Source organism: Molothrus ater, chromosome 19 (assembly GCF_012460135.2).
Source record: "Molothrus ater isolate BHLD 08-10-18 breed brown headed cowbird chromosome 19, BPBGC_Mater_1.1, whole genome shotgun sequence".
NCBI lineage: Eukaryota > Metazoa > Chordata > Aves > Passeriformes > Icteridae > Molothrus > Molothrus ater.
Genome location: NC_050496.2, coordinates 11,863,629 through 11,881,006, shown reverse-complemented (window position 1 = coordinate 11,881,006; position 17,378 = coordinate 11,863,629). Strand labels below are relative to the sequence as shown.

At 61.9% G+C, this 17,378-nt stretch overlaps 3 protein-coding genes across 5 annotated transcripts; all 3 read right to left on the bottom strand.

The window, feature by feature from the left end:
* Window positions 1-266: 266 nt before the first annotated feature.
* DNAI2 (dynein axonemal intermediate chain 2) lies at window positions 267-6,188 on the bottom strand. The gene is made up of 12 exons (XM_036404776.1): window positions 5,429-6,188; window positions 4,166-4,327; window positions 3,965-4,086; window positions 3,325-3,467; window positions 2,707-2,820; window positions 2,107-2,246; window positions 1,801-1,923; window positions 1,379-1,605; window positions 1,097-1,232; window positions 881-1,027; window positions 587-784; window positions 267-504 (listed from the first exon to the last, which is right to left on the bottom strand). Exons 1-12 carry the CDS (start codon window positions 5,609-5,611, stop codon window positions 466-468), a joined length of 1,734 nt encoding a protein of 577 aa, XP_036260669.1. The 5' UTR covers window positions 5,612-6,188; the 3' UTR covers window positions 267-465.
* Window positions 6,189-6,536: 348 nt separating this feature from the next.
* Window positions 6,537-14,149, bottom strand: LOC118700361 (protein tweety homolog 2-like). Of its 3 annotated transcripts, none has more exons than XM_036404785.2 (15): window positions 13,985-14,149; window positions 13,325-13,497; window positions 12,061-12,172; window positions 11,373-11,593; window positions 11,199-11,294; window positions 11,044-11,116; window positions 10,886-10,955; window positions 10,700-10,755; window positions 10,528-10,620; window positions 10,359-10,451; window positions 10,137-10,279; window positions 9,215-9,403; window positions 9,060-9,138; window positions 8,642-8,659; window positions 6,537-7,626 (listed from the first exon to the last, which is right to left on the bottom strand). In XM_036404785.2, the coding sequence occupies exons 1-15, from the start codon at window positions 14,111-14,113 to the stop codon at window positions 7,549-7,551; spliced, it is 1,623 nt and encodes a 540-aa protein (XP_036260678.1). In that variant the 5' UTR covers window positions 14,114-14,149; the 3' UTR covers window positions 6,537-7,548. The 3 variants fall into 3 exon arrangements, with proteins under 3 accessions (XP_036260678.1, XP_036260680.1, XP_036260679.1); XM_036404787.2 differs by having other exon boundaries at window positions 8,642-8,654; XM_036404786.2 differs by lacking the exon at window positions 8,642-8,659.
* Window positions 14,150-14,747: 598 nt separating this feature from the next.
* On the bottom strand, window positions 14,748-16,491 carry LOC118700350 (60S ribosomal protein L38). Its single transcript, XM_036404772.2, has 5 exons — window positions 16,454-16,491; window positions 16,225-16,256; window positions 15,917-15,977; window positions 15,130-15,252; window positions 14,748-14,831 (listed from the first exon to the last, which is right to left on the bottom strand). The coding sequence occupies exons 2-5, from the start codon at window positions 16,225-16,227 to the stop codon at window positions 14,806-14,808; spliced, it is 213 nt and encodes a 70-aa protein (XP_036260665.1). The 5' UTR covers window positions 16,228-16,256; window positions 16,454-16,491; the 3' UTR covers window positions 14,748-14,805.
* Window positions 16,492-17,378: the final 887 nt, after the last annotated feature.

The following is a 17,378-nucleotide window of genomic DNA, read 5'->3' as shown; positions in this document are numbered from 1 at the left end:
TACCCAGCACTGATAACCCAGCCCGGGGCTGCTCCTGTGGGGACACAGAGCCCAGAGGGGACTGGGGCCCCCTGCTGCCACCAGCCACCCTGCTGTGCCCTGCTCCATGGCCTGGGGACATTGAGGGACATCCTGTGCTGCCGTGGGTGCTTGGCTGTGCTCAGCCACTGGCTTTGAGTGTCCTGGGTCAAGGAAAGGACAGGAGGAGCAGGAGGACGTGACTTTCTCACCCTCTGCTCGACCCTGCTGTGACAAAAGAGGAAATGTGACGTGGAAAGCACAGGTTTATTTACACCAAAGAAAATAAGGTTCCCCACTTGCCACCCCAGGTGGGCAGACAGGGCAGAGAGCCCAGGAGAGCTGCCTGGCTTGGGGACAGTGGTTTCATCCCTGCAGCAGCTCTGGCATGGAGAGGAAAGGAAGGTGCAGCTGGAGCACACTGACCTTGGCATCCTCCTACTCCTGCTAGCTTTGCTCCTGTGCAGCTGCCTCCCCCTCTTTATCCTGAAAGACAGAGGTTCACCCTGTGCCCTGTGCCCTTGCTGGGGTCCCTGCCGTGGTGGCCAGGCTGTCCCATCCCCGTTACCTCTCCGGGCACTTCCAGGCCCCTCCTCCGCCGCTCGGCCTTGATGCTGGAGAGGAAATCTTCCTGGGCCTGCTTGAAGGTCTGCACTGGATCCTCCTGCTGCTCGGGCTGGGCCCGCAGGCGCTCCTGCTCCCGCAGCAGCCGCTCCTTGTACTTGTCCTGCAGGACCTTCTCCCGCCTTGCCTCCCGCTCGAACATCTGGGGGCACATGTGGGGGCACAGGGGACCCTGCCACGGGGCTGGGCACAGCACAGGGCTGCAGGCACAGTGTGGGCACGCTCAGGGGGCACATACCGTGGAGGTCAGGGTCTTCTCGTTCTTCCGGATGGTGCAGAGCCCCGGGGAGATCTCCAGGAGGGAGACATTGCCCATCCTGGTGCCACAGCCGATGATGCGCCCGTTGTCCTGCGAGCACAGGCTGAGCAGGGGATCGTTGGACACCTGGGGACAGGTGGGGGTGACACTGGGCCCTGGGGTGATGTGAGGCTCCCAGAGGTGCTGGGGACCCACCTTGAGGCTGAGGGAAGGCGCCTTCTGGTGGAAGAGGAAGTCCCAGATGTCCAGGACGCCGTCTGACCTGGCAGTGAAGAACACGGCCGGCTTCACGGGGCTCCAGCACACGTTCATCAGGTAGGAGCTGTGGTACCTTCCAGCAGAGCCAGCCCTCAGCCACGCTGGCACTGCCCTGCCTCGGGCACCAGCCCAGAGATGAGCAGACCCCATTGCTACCCGCCCTGGGGATGATTTCTGGCCAAGTAAAGGCTCTCTACTACTTCTCTAAAGGAGACCTACTTTGTCTCCATAATTGATGATGAATCCATGAGCTCCTCCGTCCAGATCCGAGCAGTCCAGTCACCAACTGACAGGAAAACTTTGGGGAAGAAGGGGTTCCTGGTCACCCTGTAGACAGCCCCAATGTGGCTTCTGAAGATGTTGGCGATTTTCTCGGGTGGTGTCTTGGCATCACGATTGCAGGAGATGATGATGCCCTGCTCTGTGCCCACCAGGAACTTGGTGGGCTGAGGGTGGGAGCAGAAGGGTGCAGCTGTCAGCAGGATGGAGATCCCACAGTGTGTAAGGGCCAGCAGGAGACCCTGCTGCAGCCAGAACCCTGGCACCCAGCACCACGGGGCGGTTTAGGGACTGGAACCCCTGGGCTGCGCTCCCCCTCCTGCCCAGGTCAGGCTGTGGGTGGTGGGCACAGGGACACTCACCAGGATGGGTGCAAAGTCCAGGGAGATGGCACCCAGAGCGTCCTTCAGCTGATCTTGCCGGCTGATGTCCAAGACCAGCCTCTCGCTGGGCTGTGACATCTTGCGGATGTCCCACCACAGGACCTGCAGGGACAAGGTGTGGCAGGGGCTCTGGGGGCTGCTCCCAGCATGGTCAGAGGTTCTGGCAGTCCTGCAGCTGCCCCGTGCCAGCCTGGGAGGCCGGGATCTTGTGCTGCTGCGGGGCAGAGCAGGCACAGGAAGCTCTTTCAGGAGTCCCTGGCCCCTTGCCCAGCTGCAGCCCCTCACCTGTCCATCAGTGGAGCCTGAGAAGCACTCGGTGCCCGTTCGGGAGGGCAGCCAGCACGCCCCGTACACGGGGTCCCTGTGGCTGAACTCCACAGGGGTCATCTCCACGGGCAGCCCCCCTTTCCTGGTGTCCCAATACACTGGGGAGGAAAAGAAAAGCCCATGCCCAGCTCCTTTCCTCGTCACGTTTCCCCCCAGTGTCCAAGATGGAACAGGGAGCAAACTTCACCCAGTGCTTCCCAGAGATCATCCAGGGTGGTGGGAGAGGTGGGAGCACAGCACCCATCATCCCTTGGATGCATCCAACATCTATCCATCCATCCATCCATCCATCCATCCTGCTCATCCCTTGGATCCATCCATCCATCCATCCATCCATCCATCCATCCATCCATCCATCCATCCATCCATCCATCCATCCCTCCATCCGCTGTGAAGGGCTCCCTGGCAGGGTGTCCTCCCCTCCCTGGGTGCCCGCTCAGGTGGGCACACACCTGCCCACAGGTAAATCCCAGGGCTTCTCCTGCTCTCCCAGAGGCCGCACAGGTCCTGGCAGAGCAGCAGGGCTGGAGCCAGGCTGGAGCAGAGTTACCCCCTCACCTATCTGCCCGTTGTAGCAGCCTCCCAGCATGTGATGCCAGTCCTTGGAATTGTACTCCAGGGTCACCACAGGGGACGAGGGCTTGAGGGTGAGCTCTGGGGCGTAGGGTTTTTCTACAAGGAGGGATGAGTGAAGAGCAAAGAGTGAAGGCAGCCCCCCAAAAGCAGCCCCCAGCCCACTCTGCTGCCCCCACCCCGTTCCCTGACACAGCTGTGCAGGATGAGGTGCCCATGTCACCGGGAGCTGGCCTGGGGACAGACCCTCAATACACAAATCTGCATTCCCACCCTTTTTGTCCTTTTCACTCCAAAACACACCAGGTGTGAGGCAGGCTTGCACAAGTCTCACCCCGGGCTCCTGCTACCTCTTTCTTCCTTCATTACCAGCTGAACCACATCAACACCAGACCTTCATCTGAGGGTCTGCTGCCTGGCAGGCTGGGGAGCCATGGAGGGGAATTTCAGTGCTTATTTCCCCCCTCCCAGCTCTTATTTCTCCTGGTTCTGCACTGAGGCTCCCCCAGCGACTCTCCCCGGGGTGCTGCCAGCCTCATCCTGCTCTCTGAGACACAAAGTGCATCATCCCCTGTCCCCTGGTGGGTTTGGCCTGGCCCTTACCCAGATCCCAGACGTAGGAATCAGAGTTCAGGTCCTTCCTGCTGTCCTGGAAGTCCAGGCTGCAATAAGCCACGGCCACGGCCCGGTTGCCGTCGGGGTGCCAGGAGAGGTGCGTGGCCATCCTCCTGGGGTTGTTGGGGTCCCTTTGGGGTGACACATCAGCCAAAATGGGTCAGTTTGCAAATCCCTGGGATGAACATCTCCCACAGGGAACTGTGGGAACCACAAGGAAGCCAATCTGCAGCCCTCAAGCCTTGAGTGCAGGAAATGATTCTCCTGAGGGGTCGGGTGGGGGGAGAAGAGTTGATGATTTCATCCTCTTTCCAGTCATACCTTTCTAAAAATCCAATTATCTTACTGGATCTGACTCTTAAACACCCCTGATGTGGAAATTAACCTTTGAGGCACCAAGAACAAGGAGGAAAATCCGAAAGCACCATCAGGAGATGCTCAGAGCTGGGTCTGACCCAAATCACCTGGGCAGGGTGAGGGGCAGGGAGGGTTCAGCTGGGCTCTGCACCCACAAACTGCACCAGGACCATCCCAAACCCACTGGAACTGAACTCCTAACATTCTCCCATTTTCTGTGAAGGTGGTTTGACCCCACTGAGGCTCTGGCAAGCCCCCCCAGCTGTGCTACCTGATGACATTGATGGTTTTGGCTGAGGGATGCTCCTCCTCCTCCTCTTCCTCCTCTTCCTCCTCAAAATATTCCTCGTAGATGTCGATGGTGTTGTTCTGCCTGATGTAGTGCTCCATCACCTGCAGGGACAGCAGGGCTGTGGCTCTGGGGGGCCCTGGGGGGCTCTGGGAGTCTGGGGGGAGCAGGGCAGGCTCTTACGAAGCCGAGGCGCTGGACAGTCTTGGTGTAGACCTCTTCCCTCTCCACCTCCTCCCGGTAGCGGGTGGTCAGCTCCGGGTTCTTGGGGTCCACGTGCTTGGGCCAGCCGCCCTCCACGTGGTTCACACCCCGGATGGACACCTGAGCCCGCTCTGTGTTCACCTGGACATGGAGGGGACACGGAGGGGACACAGGCCCTGAGCCCAAAAGGTGCCTGTCACACCATCCATCCATCCATCCATCCATCCATCCATCCATCCATCCATCCATCCATCCATCCATCATCCATCATCCATCCATCCATCTATCATCCATCCATCCATCCATCATCCATCCATCCATCATCCATCCATCCATCCATCCATCCATCCATCCATCCATCCATCCATCCATCCATCCATCATCCATCCATCATCCATCCATCATCCATCATCCATCCATCCATCCATCCATCATCCATCCATTCATCCATCATCCATCTCTCATCCATCCATCCACACATCCATCCATCCATCCATCCATCCCTCCATCCATCCATCCATCCATCCATCCATCCATCCATCCATCCATCTCTCATCCATCATCCATCCATCCATCCATCCATCCATCCATCCATCCATCCATCCATCCATCCATCCATCCATCCATCTCTCATCCATCATCCATCTCTCATCCATCCATCCATCCATCCATCCATCCATCCATCCATCCATCCATCTCTCATCCATCCATCCCTCCATCCATCCATCCATCCATCCATCCATCCATCCATCCATCTCTCATCCATCCCTCCATCCATCCATCCATCCATCCATCCATCCATCCATCCATCTCTCATCCATCATCCATCCATCCATCCATCCATCCATCCATCCATCCATCCATCCATTCATCCATCATCCATCTCTCATCCATCCATCCATCATCCATCCATCCATCATCCATCCATCCATCCATCCATCCATCCATCCATCCATCCATCCATCCATCCATCTCTCATCCATCATCCATCCATCCATCCATCATCCATCCATCCATCCATCCATCATCCATCTCTCATCCATCCATCCATCCATCCATCCATCCATCCATCCATCCATCCATCCATCATCCATCCATTCATCCATCATCCATCTCTCATCCATCCATCCATCCATCCATCCATCCATCCATCCATCCATCCATCCCCCCCGGGCCAGCTGCCCTCTGTGTGGCTGCCACTCCAGGATGTCCCCTCTGCCTGGCCAGGGGGTGTCCCCGTACCTCATGCATGGCCAGGACAGGACCCTCCTGCACCCCAAAGTCCACGGGGTCCTGGGGGATGAAGTCCTCGGCCAGGGTGGGGTCGGGTGGGATGTCCACGGTCACCTCGGCCAGGAGGTCTGAGAAGCTGCAGGGGCGGCCAAACTCGCTGCGCTTCCGTGAGTACTCATACTTGATCTCCATGGTGGGAAAGGGCTGGGGGGCCAGGGAGGGAGGGAGGCTCCTCCAAGGGAACCCCAAAAAGGAGGGGGGACCTCAGGGATGGAGACCTCCAATGGGGATGGAGCGCCTTGGGGAAGGCCAAAAGGAAACAGGGGCCTCAAGGTGGAGGAGAGAGTTCCAAAGGAGAGTGGGAGGTGCTGAGAGGATCCCAAAAGGGAGTGGGGTTCTCAGGGATGGAGAGCAGGATTTCAGGGAGCTTCAAAAGGAGAGAGGGTTTCAGGTATGAAGGAAAAGGAAAAAAGGAATGGGAGCCTCGAGGAGACCCAAGTGTGAACAGAGAGCCTGGAGAGGGAGGATGCTGAAACAGATGGGGAAGCCCAAAAGGAAATGGGGTCTTGGATAGAGGACCCCAAAAGGGAGTGGGGACCCTCCAGAGCCCCAGAAGACAGTGTAGGCCTTGGGAATGTCCCGAAAGGGAACAAGAAGCTCAGGGAGTCCCAGACGATCCGAAAGGGAACAGGAATCTCGGCAAAGCCCAAACGGGAGCAGGGATCCTGTGCAGGGAGGACCTTGAGAGGGCCTCAAAAGGCAGCGGGAGCCTCAGGGAGCCCCAGAGCGGAGCTGAGCCACGGGGACGGAGCGAGGAAGCGCCCAGGGTGACCATGGACCCCGCGGAGGCTCCGGGATCGCGGTGGGGCCTGGTCCCGTCCCGCTCCCGGTGAGGCCTGACCGGGGACGCGTCGCCGTTGCCAGGCAACAGCTTGAACCTCGTCACGTGACCACGGCGCTACAATCACGTGACACGACCTCCCCGTAATGGCGGCGGCGTGCGGCATCACGTGACCGACGCCATGTTGGGAAGGTCAACTCAAAACTGCCCCAAACACTGAGTTATCCACCAAAAAAATTATTACCCCCCAAAAAAAACCCGCACGGGAGACAGTAATTTAGTCCAAGTGTTTATTATCTTTCCTCCCAAAAGGGCACAAACAAATCCAGCCGGACTCCAGCCCCCAGCCGAAGCCCTTCGGTTAGTTCACATGCGGTTACAACAGCTCTTCTACCAGTACCGTTACATGGAAACGTTAAAAGCCAAAGAAATAAAAAAATCCCTCGGGATATTCCCCAAGGGGAGGGATGCTAGTCACGGGGAGTATGGAGAGGGGCAGTCAGGGGGATGTCCTGGCCCTGGGGGGGGGCACACCACTGCCCTGTCTGCACCCTTTGGGGTCTGGGTGGATGGGACAGGGGGTCCATCCCTGCTCCAGGGGGAAGGGGCCATTCCCGGGGATCCCTGTGCCAAGGGGCAGCCCCAAAGGGCCAGGTTCAGCTTGTATGCTCTTGCAGCTCCTCACCCCAGAGCCCTGGCAATGCTGGCTGAGCCTCCTGGGGTGGCAGGTCCATGTTGTCCCTCCCCAGGGATGCCCCAGCAGCTCCTGTCCCTCTCCCAGGGGATTTGTGACCACTCCAGCGCTGCAGGAGGAGGGGAGCCTGCCCCTGCCCACACCTGCCCTGTGGAGCCAAAAAGAGCCTAAACCCACCCCAAAGCCCGCCACAAACCCCACTGCAGCAACCTCTCTCTGAAACAGAGCCAGCACCTCCCAAACCCCAGGGGCAAAGCGAGGGAAAACCAGCAGGGCCAAAACATCCCAAATTCCTCATCCTGGGAATGCCAGGGGGGCTGGAAAGGGCTGGGGACGGGCTGGGGATCACTAGTGGTTGGTGCTGCATTGCTAGGGGAGCCCCTGGGCAGCGTGGTGCGGAGTTTGTGCTCCAGAACCTTCCACAGGGACAGGAGGAGCCCCCGCAGCCCCTCTGAGCTCCTGGGAGCCCCTAAGGCAGCAGGTGTGGGGCTGCCCAGGGCAGGGGGTGCTGGGGGGCTCCAGGTTTGCCCCCCAGCCCCGCCATGGCTCCTACCCCGTGCTCTGCTGTCCCTCCGGGCTCTTTGGTGTCCCCTCCTAGGCCGGGAAGTCGCCGCGGTGCCGGATGTGCTCATCGGTGACCGCCAGGTATGTGGCTCTCATGCTCGGGGAGTACTGGGGGGGAACACAGGGGTCAGCACCCCAAAACGCCCCACGCTGCCCCAGGGGTGTTCCCATGGGGGTTAATCCCGAATTAATCTGCCAGGGGGGCATGGAAAGGGTCAGGCCCTGCTCTCTGCCCCCTTAGGGCTGGGGGAGACAAGAGCCCCCTCCTCAAGCCAAGTCCAGCTCAGCTTTGTCCCTTCCCAGGTTCATCCTCCACCTTCCCAAATTCATCCCAAATCTGCCCCCTCCCCAAACCAAAACCTTTCCAGCCTGTCCAGATCTGCTTTGTCCCTTCCCAGGTTCATCCTCTGCATTCCCAGCTTCCCAAATTCATCCCAAATCTGCCCCCTCCCCAAGCCAAAACCCTTCTAGCCTGTACAGTTCAGCTTTCCCAGAGGTTCATCCTCCACCTTCCCAAATCTGCCCTGGGGTTGTGTCTGTGGGATGCCAGGAGCCCAAGCCTCCAGCCCCACCCCAGCATCACATTCCTGCAGGATTTCCCAGCAGGGAGGATCACCCCGGGCAGGCATTAAGGAAGATTATTCCGAGTTTGTTATTCTGGACTCGGAAAGTCTCTCCTCAGGGATCTGAATCCTGGGTGAATTAAACTATTCAGGGCTGGGAGAAGAGCTCCAATTAATCCCCCCACTCATGTCCCCCCCTGGGAGGAGGCTCTCGCCAGCTGCCAGGTCTGTGAGATGGGATCCAAGCTTCCACTTGATGGAAAAAATCCTCCCTGGAGGAGAGTGACAGTATTCCTGCCCAGGCAGCATTCCTGGGGTCATATCCTGGCTGAGAGGGGCTTCACTGCCGCTGGGATGGAGACAGGGACCAGCATCCCAACACGTGGGAGCTGAAAATCCTCCTGGCCCTTTGTCCCGCCTCGCTGAGCTCTCTGCACCCCAAAATCCAGGCAGAAGGGGATGGAGGGAGGTGTGGAAGGGTGAGGAGGAGGAGGAGGAGGAGGGGAGAACCTGGCTGCTGCCCCCGGGATAAGGAGGGAGAAGGAAGTGGCTGAACTTACTCTTGATGGGCAACTTAGCTCCAAAATAATGGATGCAAAAAATTAAAAGAAATCACAAAAAAAAAAAAAAAAAAAAAGAAAAAAGAAAAAAGAAAAAAAAAAGACAAGGAATAAAAAATGAAGCAGCAATACCAGACAGGGCAGGATTAACGAGCAGGGAAATGGGAATGTGAGGGGAGAGACTGCGAGGAGCATCCTCTGAGAGCCAGGATGGAGAGGAAGCACAGGGAAGGGAGGGAGGGGACGCTCATTTGGGTGTCCCCCAGCACGTGGCCATGCTCCCTCCCCGTGGGCGGCTGGGATTTGGGTCAGAGCTGGGCAGGAGGCACCAGGACCTCCCGTCCCTGTCCCACCCAGCAGATCCACAGTGACCCCCCCCGGGGCGTCACAAGGCTTTGTCCTCGGCCCCCCATCGTACCGTGGGGGGAGGAGACCCCCTCCCGATGAGGGGCACGTTCTCATAGCGGGGGTTCCCTCCGAAGAGCACGGCCTGGTTCCTGGGGGGCACAGCGAGACCCCCGTCACCCCCTGCCCGGCACGGGGCCACGGCAGAGGGGGCTCGGGGGGGCTCACATGTACTCGGAGACGGGGGCGTTGGACACGGTCTGTGCTGCAGGGGGCTGCAGGCTGCTCTGGCTGCCCAGGCTGCTGCTGTAGCTGCAGAAGCTGCGCAGCTGCCCCCGCGGCGGGCGGTGCGTGGCCATGCGCCGTGCCGCGGGGTTGAACGGGTCCTCCTCGTCCATGTCATCGTAGTCCCGCTCCCTGCGGGGACACAGCGCTGGCATCACACCCCGGGGGGCAAAGAGGGGCTCTGCTGTAGTGCGTTTTTATACTTTGTAATACTTTGAAGAAGTTTTGGTTTGTATCCCCATATTTTTCCCAAATGGTTTATCCCAGACTGTACCCCCCTCCCTTTACCTGTGTTATCCCTCTCCCGGGATGAGATCATCCCCAAACCCCCACCCTGGCTCTCTGTCAGTCACTCAGCATCCCTTCCCCTCCATCCAGAAGCTTCGGTCCAGGATGTTGAGTGATGAGCCAGAGGCCAGGGGTCAGCCCCCCAAGCCTTGCCCCATACGCTGTCCTATATGTCTATCCCCCAGTACCCATCCCTTAGGGTCACTTAATGGTTGGTAGGATGTTATCTACTGTCGGTTTCCACCTCCCTTTAAATGTGACCTTGGCACATCTCCCGGGGCTCTCGGCCGGAGCCTCCTGAGGTGCAGGAGCTCCTTTGGGACTCCTAGAATAAAACCTTGGATTAACCCCTGCTAAGAGTCGGCCCTTTATCTTCTACCAATGTCTCTGGTGTCTCTTCTGCTGCAAAGGCGACCAGCCCAGGTGCCCTCAGTACCCTCGGGGCACTGTCGGCTGTGTCAGGGTTGTCCCCCCAGTGTCTGGGACCCAGGACTGGCTGAGGGTTCTGTTCCAGAGGGACAGAGACAGGGCTCTCTGGGCTCCCTGTGCCCAGGGGGAGGGCAGGGGGCACACGCACCTCCCGGCCAGCTGCTGCCAGGCGCGCGGGGCCGCACAGATCACCGTGGAGAACGCGGCGGCCGCCAGCAGGGAGAAGAGCCCCAGGTAGAGCAGCCCCTCCACGCCGTCGTAGCAGATCCCAATGAGGCCATCCAGGTAATCCTGGTGGGACATGGGCAGGGCAGCGCTGGTGGCACCGCAGGGGGAGCCCAGCCATGCTCCCCAGCCAGCCCCCCCTCACCTTGTGCAGCCCCCGGCAGTCCAGCAGGGCTGTCAGCTGGTGCAGGCTGGTCTCCGAGGAGTTGAGGAGCTGCTGGACACCCAGCAGGTCTTTCTGTGGGAAAAGGAGGGGTCAGGCAGCTCTGGGGAGAAGAAGGAGGGATGGGGATCCCTGCTCCCCGCTCCTGTACCTCAGCTGTGGGGAAGAGGGGCAGTGCATACTGGATGAGCCCCTGCATCTGGATCTGCATGGTGGTCAGCGAGCGCTGGAACACGGTGAGAGCCTGGAGGGGGGAGCGGGGCACAGTCACAGACCCCCCCCAGCCCCAGGCAGCACCAAAGGGGGTGCCCACCCCCCCATACCTGCTGGAAGGGGCTGCTCAGGCTCTGGTCACAGTACAGGTAATAATGAACCACCTCTGCAGAGGGAATGGGAACATCAGCAGGAGCATCCTGGGGCACAGGGAGCCATGGGGGGACAGTGGCAGTCCCCCAGGTGGGTTTTGAGGTCCTGCCCATGCCTGCCTCCACCTCACAGCCAGCCCTCACCTGCACTGATCTCATCATCTGTCTGGTTCATGATGAACTTGTCCGGGGCCACACAGAAGTCGCTGGTGCCCTGTGGGGACAGAGGGACATCAGTGATGCCCAGCACAGCCCCCAGCAGCCCTTCCCTCCCTCCCTTCCTCCCCTCCTGCCCCACTCACCACCGCAGCCGCCGTGTCCACGGCCATGGAGGCCCAGCTGAGGACCAGCATGAGCAGCCCACAGCACAGCATCCTGCAGGGAGAGTGGGGAGCAGAGTGGGCAGCATGGCTGGGGGTCCCCATGAGCCCCCCAAGGCTGTCCCCAGGGTACTCACAGGAGCAGGAGGCAGCGTGAGTGCTTGGCCAGCCCCAGGCAGGCCAGCAGGCAGACGGTGAGGACGAGGATGAAGAAGAGCAGGTAAGCCAACCACCTGGGTGCAGAGGAAGGCTGTGTCACACAGGGGCACCTCCCCAGCCCTGCTGGGACATCTCAGGATGCTGGAGCTCACCTGTAATACTCCACATAGGCCACCTGTGCTGACAGCTCGGTGAGGTCAGCACTGACACCCCGCCAGGCCGGCAGCCCCTGGAGCTGCAGGACAATGCTGCCAGCCAGCTGCTGGGTGAACTTGAGGGTCTGCACGTAATCCCCCCGCGAGGCCAGCAGCTCGTTCAGCCGTGCCAGGTGCTGCTCCAACGCTCCCTGCATCTGCAGCGTGGTGCTGGCAACCTGCGGCCACAGGGATGGTCAGTCTGGGATGGTCAGTGCCCTGGGATGGTCATTCCCCCAGGATGCTCAGTGCCCGGGATGGTCAGTGCCCTGGGATGGTCAGTGCCCCGGGATGGTCAGTGCCCTGGGATGGTCAGTGCCCCGGGATGGTCAGTCTGGGATGGTCAGTGCCCTGGGATGGTCAGTACCCCAAGATGGACAATCCCCAGGACAGTCAGCACCCACCAGCCCGGCAGAGCCCTGTGCCCCATCCCTGCAATGCTTTTCCCAGCAGATCAGCTCCCTCCACCCCGCAGTGCCCTCAGAACAGCCCTGACCCGGCCCTGGCGGGGCACAAAGGTCCCATTCTGTGGGGTGACATCACCCTCTGTGCTCGGCCAGCACAGCCACGCCAGAGCTCGGCCGGACGTCCCTCCTGGGGCTCCAACCAAACCCACGGCAGGGACTGAGGCACCCTGGGGCCCTACCAGGGAGTCGATGCCAGTCAGGGTCTGGTTGGCATGGTCCAGGGCATAGAGCAGCTGGAAAACGCCATCGTTGGTCTCGCTGTTCCCATAGAAGCCGATGCCAACGGCGGCGCTGTGGGCAGAGAGGGGACACTGGTGCCAGGGGAGGGACACGCTCACCCCGCCACACCAGACACGGGACACCCCCTGCTTTTGGGGGACAGCTCAACGGCAGGGCAGAGACAGAGAGTGGGGCAGGGACAGCACCATGATGGGAACCTGCTCCTGCTGGTGACAGGGGCCTGGGGACAGCCAGAGCTGCACGGTGGCCTGGAAGCTCCTCCTGCCAAACCCTGAGAGATTGAGGGCGGAGGGGCTGGGCCAAGCAGATTAGGGGAATCCGGCGTGGCTCCGATTAAACCTTCGGCTCCAGGCCCTGTGGAGAGCTCCCTGCAGCTGCTGCAGAGCTCCCCACGGAGCCTGGATGGAGCTTGGAGCTGGCTCTGAGGACAGAGGTGCCCATGGCTGTGTCCTGGCCGGGCACGTGCCCACAGCGTGCGTGGTGCTCACCAAAGCCCAAACCCCGGTACAACCAACACACACCAGCCCAAAAGAGGCTGCTGGGGGGGTTCAAAGCCCCCGGGAGCTGCAGAGTGGATCCCTGCCACGCTGGGAGGGCTGGGGGAGCTCGCTGAGCTCATTAGTGCCGTTTGCCTGTCTCCCTGCTCCATGCGAGGCTCGCAGGCAGCCATCATCTCGCTCCGCCCCGGCACAGCTCCCTTTGTCTGGAGCCAGGGTCGTGGCCAGGCAGCCAAAGGGGCCCGTGGCCCATCCTGCTCTCCCCCAGGCCACCAATGCTGGGGGACATTCGGGGGGGCTGCCCTGGGGGTCCTCCCAGCCACCCCGAACCGAGGTGGGCTTGGGAAGCCCCCAGAGCTGGGTGAAGAAGAGTCCCCTTGTTTAATTGTTGTGGTTGCAATTAAGGTCGGGCACAAGGGACCTGCCAGCTGGGTCACGCTGCCGCCCGCCATCTGCTCCGGGCTGGGATTAGCGACCGGCCAGGCTCCCGCCCGGGATTAGCCGGGAATTCTGCACAGCCCTGATAAGGACGGGGCCGGGGCTGGCCCGCAGCTGCTCCCTGGGGCTGCCCCGGCAGCTGCGCGGGAGGAGGCAGGGATGGAGCACGTTCATTGCACAGATCTAATTAAAGCCACTCGGAAAGGCTGGAGCGCAGAGTCCCCTCGGTGACAGGGGGACAGCACCAGGTCCCTGTCCCCGTCCTCACCAGCAGATGAGCCCGGCGGTGACGGCCATCCAGGTGACACAACACGAGTGGGGCCGCTTGCTCTCGGCGTCCTGGTCCCTCTTGCAGCAGCACAGGCAGATCAGGTACGCGGTGAGGAAGAGGAGGTTGAGGCCGAGGCACACGGCGGCCAGCAAGCCCAGGACAAGCAGCGACTGGAAGGAGAGAGGGGACAGTCAGCCGCCGTGCCCGTGACCCGTTCGCGTGGCGGGGATGCGGCGGCGCTCCGCGCCCCACGGGACTGTCACGTGCGGAAGAGGAAGAAGTGTCCCCGTCCCCGTCCCCAGCCCTGTCCCCATTCCCACGCAGGGCCCCCGAGCCGGGGGTGCAGCCGCCGGGGCACCGGGACGGCGGCGCTGCCCCCTCGCCGTGCAGGGGTCACGGCGGGCCGTGCCCCGGGATGCCAGGCGGCCGCGGCGGCTCCGGGAGCGCGGGGCGGGGGCTCGGCAGGGGCAGAGGAAGCGGCGAGGCCGGGAGGGGAGCGGCGGGGCCGGGGGTGCCGGTGCCGGCCGGCCCGGGCGATGAAAGGCGCTTTGTGCGCCGTGAGATCAGAGCCGGCGCCGGGCGCCGCCGGGAGCGGGCGGGGGGCGCGGGGCGAGCGGGACCGGGCGCGGGGGAGGCGCGGGGGTCCCGGGCCGGTACCTGCTGGTAGTCGGGGTCCTGCGGGCGGAAGGTGCTGGGCACGGGCTGCAGGCGGGGGTCGCGGTGCGGGAGCCCGTGCAGCCAGGCCGCCCACCAGGGCGCCAGGTAATCGGCGCGGGCGGGCCCCATGGCGGGCCGGGGTCGCCGCGCTGCCGGGCGGGGGGCGGCGGTGCCGCCACGCCGCGGGCTCTGCCCGCCCGCCCGGAACACGCCCCGGGAGACACCCACCGGTACCGCCCCCGGTACCGCCCCGAGCCCTGTGCCCCGCCCCGGGCTGGGGCAGAGCACCGAGACGGCTCCGCCACGCCGCGCCCCAAACCTCTGCTGTAGGGGCACCTCCGGCACTGTCAGACCCTGCTAGGGAGGGCACCACGCACAGGACACGATGGTGGCCCTGTGTGCCAGCCCCAGGGCCCGTCCCCAGCTGTCACCCCAGAGCAAAGGGGCAGCTCCAGGTCCGGTAACTCCCCGGTGCCCGCCGGTACCAGAACCGCCCCTTTGCCGGGAGCAGCAGCAGCCCCAGGACCCCCAGAGTGGCTCCCAGGAGCCCCAGATTGGCTCCCACACCCCCAGAGTGCCTCCCAAGACCCTCAGAGTGGCTCCAGGACCCCCAGAGTGCCTCCCAAGACCCTCAGAGTGGCTCCAGGACCCCCAAAGTGGCTCCCAAGACCCCCAGAGTGACTCCCAGAGAGGCTCCCAGGACTCCAAGAGTGGCTCCAGGGCCAGGAACAGCGAGTTGTGAAACACCACACGTGACACCAGGAACAGTTTTTTATTTATTTTAACACAGAGAATCCAACAGGTACACAGCTGCTCCTGGCTCATTTCAGCTCCTTCACGGCCAGACCTGGGGAGGAGAGAGAGGGGACATGGACTGGGGGGGGTTCAGGCATGGAAGGGGTGCCTGGAGCCCTCCAGCTCCATGAGGACATCAAGCACTGAGCCCATCAAGGCACTGGGGGCGACACCAGCTCCAGGGGCCCTTCCACAGGGCTCTCATGGCCCCCCCTCAATCCCAACCACCCAACAGAGGATTCCCAGAACACCTGGGGACAGGGACACCAGCTCCAGAGACCCTTCCAGAGAAAGGGGGTTCTCACAGCCCCCCTCAATCCCAACCACCCAACAGGGGATTCCCAGGATACCTGGGGGCAGGGACTGCTTCAGCTTCTCTGCCTTCTCCTTGTCGGTGATGACCAGGGTGTAGAGGTACCGGCTGCAGCGCACCTTGAACTTCACATTGTCCTTGTTCTTCTTGATCTTGACGGCTGTGGGGAGGAGGGGACAGCAGGGACACCCCAGTGTCACCCCTGGGAATCCCAATGCACGCCCTGCCCTGTGCAGAAACCTCCAGTTCCATCCAGAGTGAGGATGGGGAGGAAAAAGCTCTGGCAGTGCTCAACTCTCCCTTGTCACAGGATTCCCGAGGGATCCTGCCACAGCCAGATCCAAACAAGAGGAATTAGAGGGGAAAAAACTCTTCCCGTGTTGCTGAACAGTGAGACAAGGCAGCTCTTTGACTCAATTATCCTCGTTTTGTGGTGGCAACAAAAATCTCCTGGTGAGGATGATGAATGAATCACCTGTGGTGGCACAACTCCAACATTCCACACAGCATCATCCCACAGAGCAGGGGGAGCTCCAGGAATTGCCTCTGGAGAGCTGCACCATCCCACAGAGCAGGGGGAGCTTCAGGAATTGCCTCTGGAGAGCTGCACCATCCCACAGAGCAGGGGGAGCTTCAGGAATTGCCTCCAGGGGTTTGGCTGAACCCCCCAGGGCATGCAGAGCTGAGAGCAGCGTTCCAGGGACACCCCACAGGAGGGACCAGGCCAGCCCCGACCCCTCGGCATTCCCAAGGCAAGGAGCTCCTCAGTGCCCACAGGGAACGAGCTGGAGCCTCCCCCAGTCCTGCCTGAGACCCTCACTCACACTTGGCGTCCTTCCGCCGCGCCGTCAGCAGGAAATCCTTGATCTCCTCAATCTTGCGAGGCTGTGAGAGCAAACACAAACTCGTGGAATGAAAAATCATGGAATGTTCCGTTTGGAAAGACCCCAAAGTTCATCCGTGCCATGGGCAGGGACAGTTCCAGCCTGGGGCTCTCCAGGGATGCGCTGTGAGCCCAGAGCTCACTCCCAGGCCACAGAACCCTCCAGGGTCCCGCTCACCCACCCCAGAGACCCCCCAAGCCCCCCTCCCTCACTGCAGCACCCTCCCCTCGCAGCCCCCGGCCCCTCACCATGGTTCCGGCTCGGCTTCGGCAGCTCCAACCTGCGGCACAAACGGGCCAAGATGGTGTCAGTGCAGCCCCCCGCCATCGCGCCCCCCGCTCCCCGCCCGCCATCGGGTGCCCTCACGCTCCCTCCTCCGCCTCAGTCCACCCCGGGGCCACCCGGTGCCGCGAGGCCGCGGATGGCGGCGGATCCCCCAGGTCCCCCCCCCGGGTCCCCCCGGCCGCCATCGCTCACCCGCAACCGCTGAGAACAAACCGGAAATGAGCGTGGCACTTCCGCATCCGGGGCTTTATTTCCTACGGCGCGGGCGGCGGACAAAAAGCTTCGGGTGGCGGTGGTGGCTGCGATGAGCGGGCAGGGGCTCAGCCCCGGTACGAACGGGACCGGCTGCGGCTGCGGTGGGGATTTCGGGCACCTCCAGCCCCCCGGAGCCGGGCACGGCTGGGAGCTGCCGGGCACGGGGAGCAGGGCGGGCTGCTGGCAGGTCCCCGAGCCGCAGAACCCCTCCGGGGATGATCCGTCCGAGGTTCAGTCCCAGGGAGCCCTGGGCGATGCCAGCGCTCGGTAACCCGGGCAGGGCTGTAATGGAGCGGTTCTGCCACAAGAGAGAGCTTCGATCCCGCTGAAAACCCCAAAGCCGGGCAAACCGCCCCAAAACGCCGCGCAGAATCCTTGGGGGTGGGTGGTGAGGAGAAGGAACCCCATGCTGTCACTGTCCCCATCCTCATCCTCATTCTGTCACTGTCCCTATCCTGTCCCCATCTCCATCCCCATCCTGTCACTGTCCCCATCCCCATCCTGCTACTGTTCCCATCCTGCCACTGTCCCCAACCCCATCCTGTCCCCATCCCCATCCTATCCCCATCCCGTCACTCTCCCCATCCCCATCCTGTTACTGTCACTGTCCCCATCCCCATCCCCGTCCTGCCACTGTCCCCATCCCCATCCTGTCCCCATTCCCGTCCCCAACCTGTCACTGTCCCCATCGCCGTCCCCATCCTGTCGCCATCTCCATCCCCCTCCTGTCACTGTCCCCATCCCCATCCCGGTCCTGCCAAGCCCTGAGTGGGTTTTGGGCCGGTTTTTGGGGTGCTGGGATGTTCCCAAGGGATGCTGGATCGGGTCACACCCTCCCAGTGCTCCCAGTATCAGCCCAAAC

Bases quoted from the DNA above. Each gene is read 5' to 3' on its own strand.
- DNAI2 (XM_036404776.1), bottom strand. From the start codon at position 5,611: ATGGAGATCAAGTATGAGTACTCACGGAAGCGCAGCGAGTTTGGCCGC. The intron at 4,328-5,428 runs GTACGGGGACAC...CTCCATGTCCAG, and splicing joins CTGTCCTGGCCATGCATGAG to GTGAACACAGAGCGGGCTCA. The intron at 1,606-1,800 runs GTGAGTGTCCCT...TCCCACCCTCAG, and splicing joins TGGACTTTGCACCCATCCTG to CCCACCAAGTTCCTGGTGGG.
- LOC118700361 (XM_036404785.2), bottom strand. From the start codon at position 14,113: ATGGGGCCCGCCCGCGCCGATTACCTGGCGCCCTGGTGGGCGGCCTGG. The intron at 10,756-10,885 runs GTGAGGGCTGGC...TTCCCTCTGCAG, and splicing joins AGATGATGAGATCAGTGCAG to AGGTGGTTCATTATTACCTG. The intron at 9,404-10,136 runs GTGCGTGTGCCC...GTGTCCCCGCAG, and splicing joins TGGCAGCAGCTGGCCGGGAG to GGAGCGGGACTACGATGACA.
- LOC118700350 (XM_036404772.2), bottom strand. The intron at 15,253-15,916 runs GTGAGTGAGGGT...TCCTCCCCACAG, and splicing joins GCGGCGGAAGGACGCCAAGT to CCGTCAAGATCAAGAAGAAC. The intron at 14,832-15,129 runs GTATCCTGGGAA...TCTCCTCCCCAG, and splicing joins GAAGCAGTCCCTGCCCCCAG to GTCTGGCCGTGAAGGAGCTG.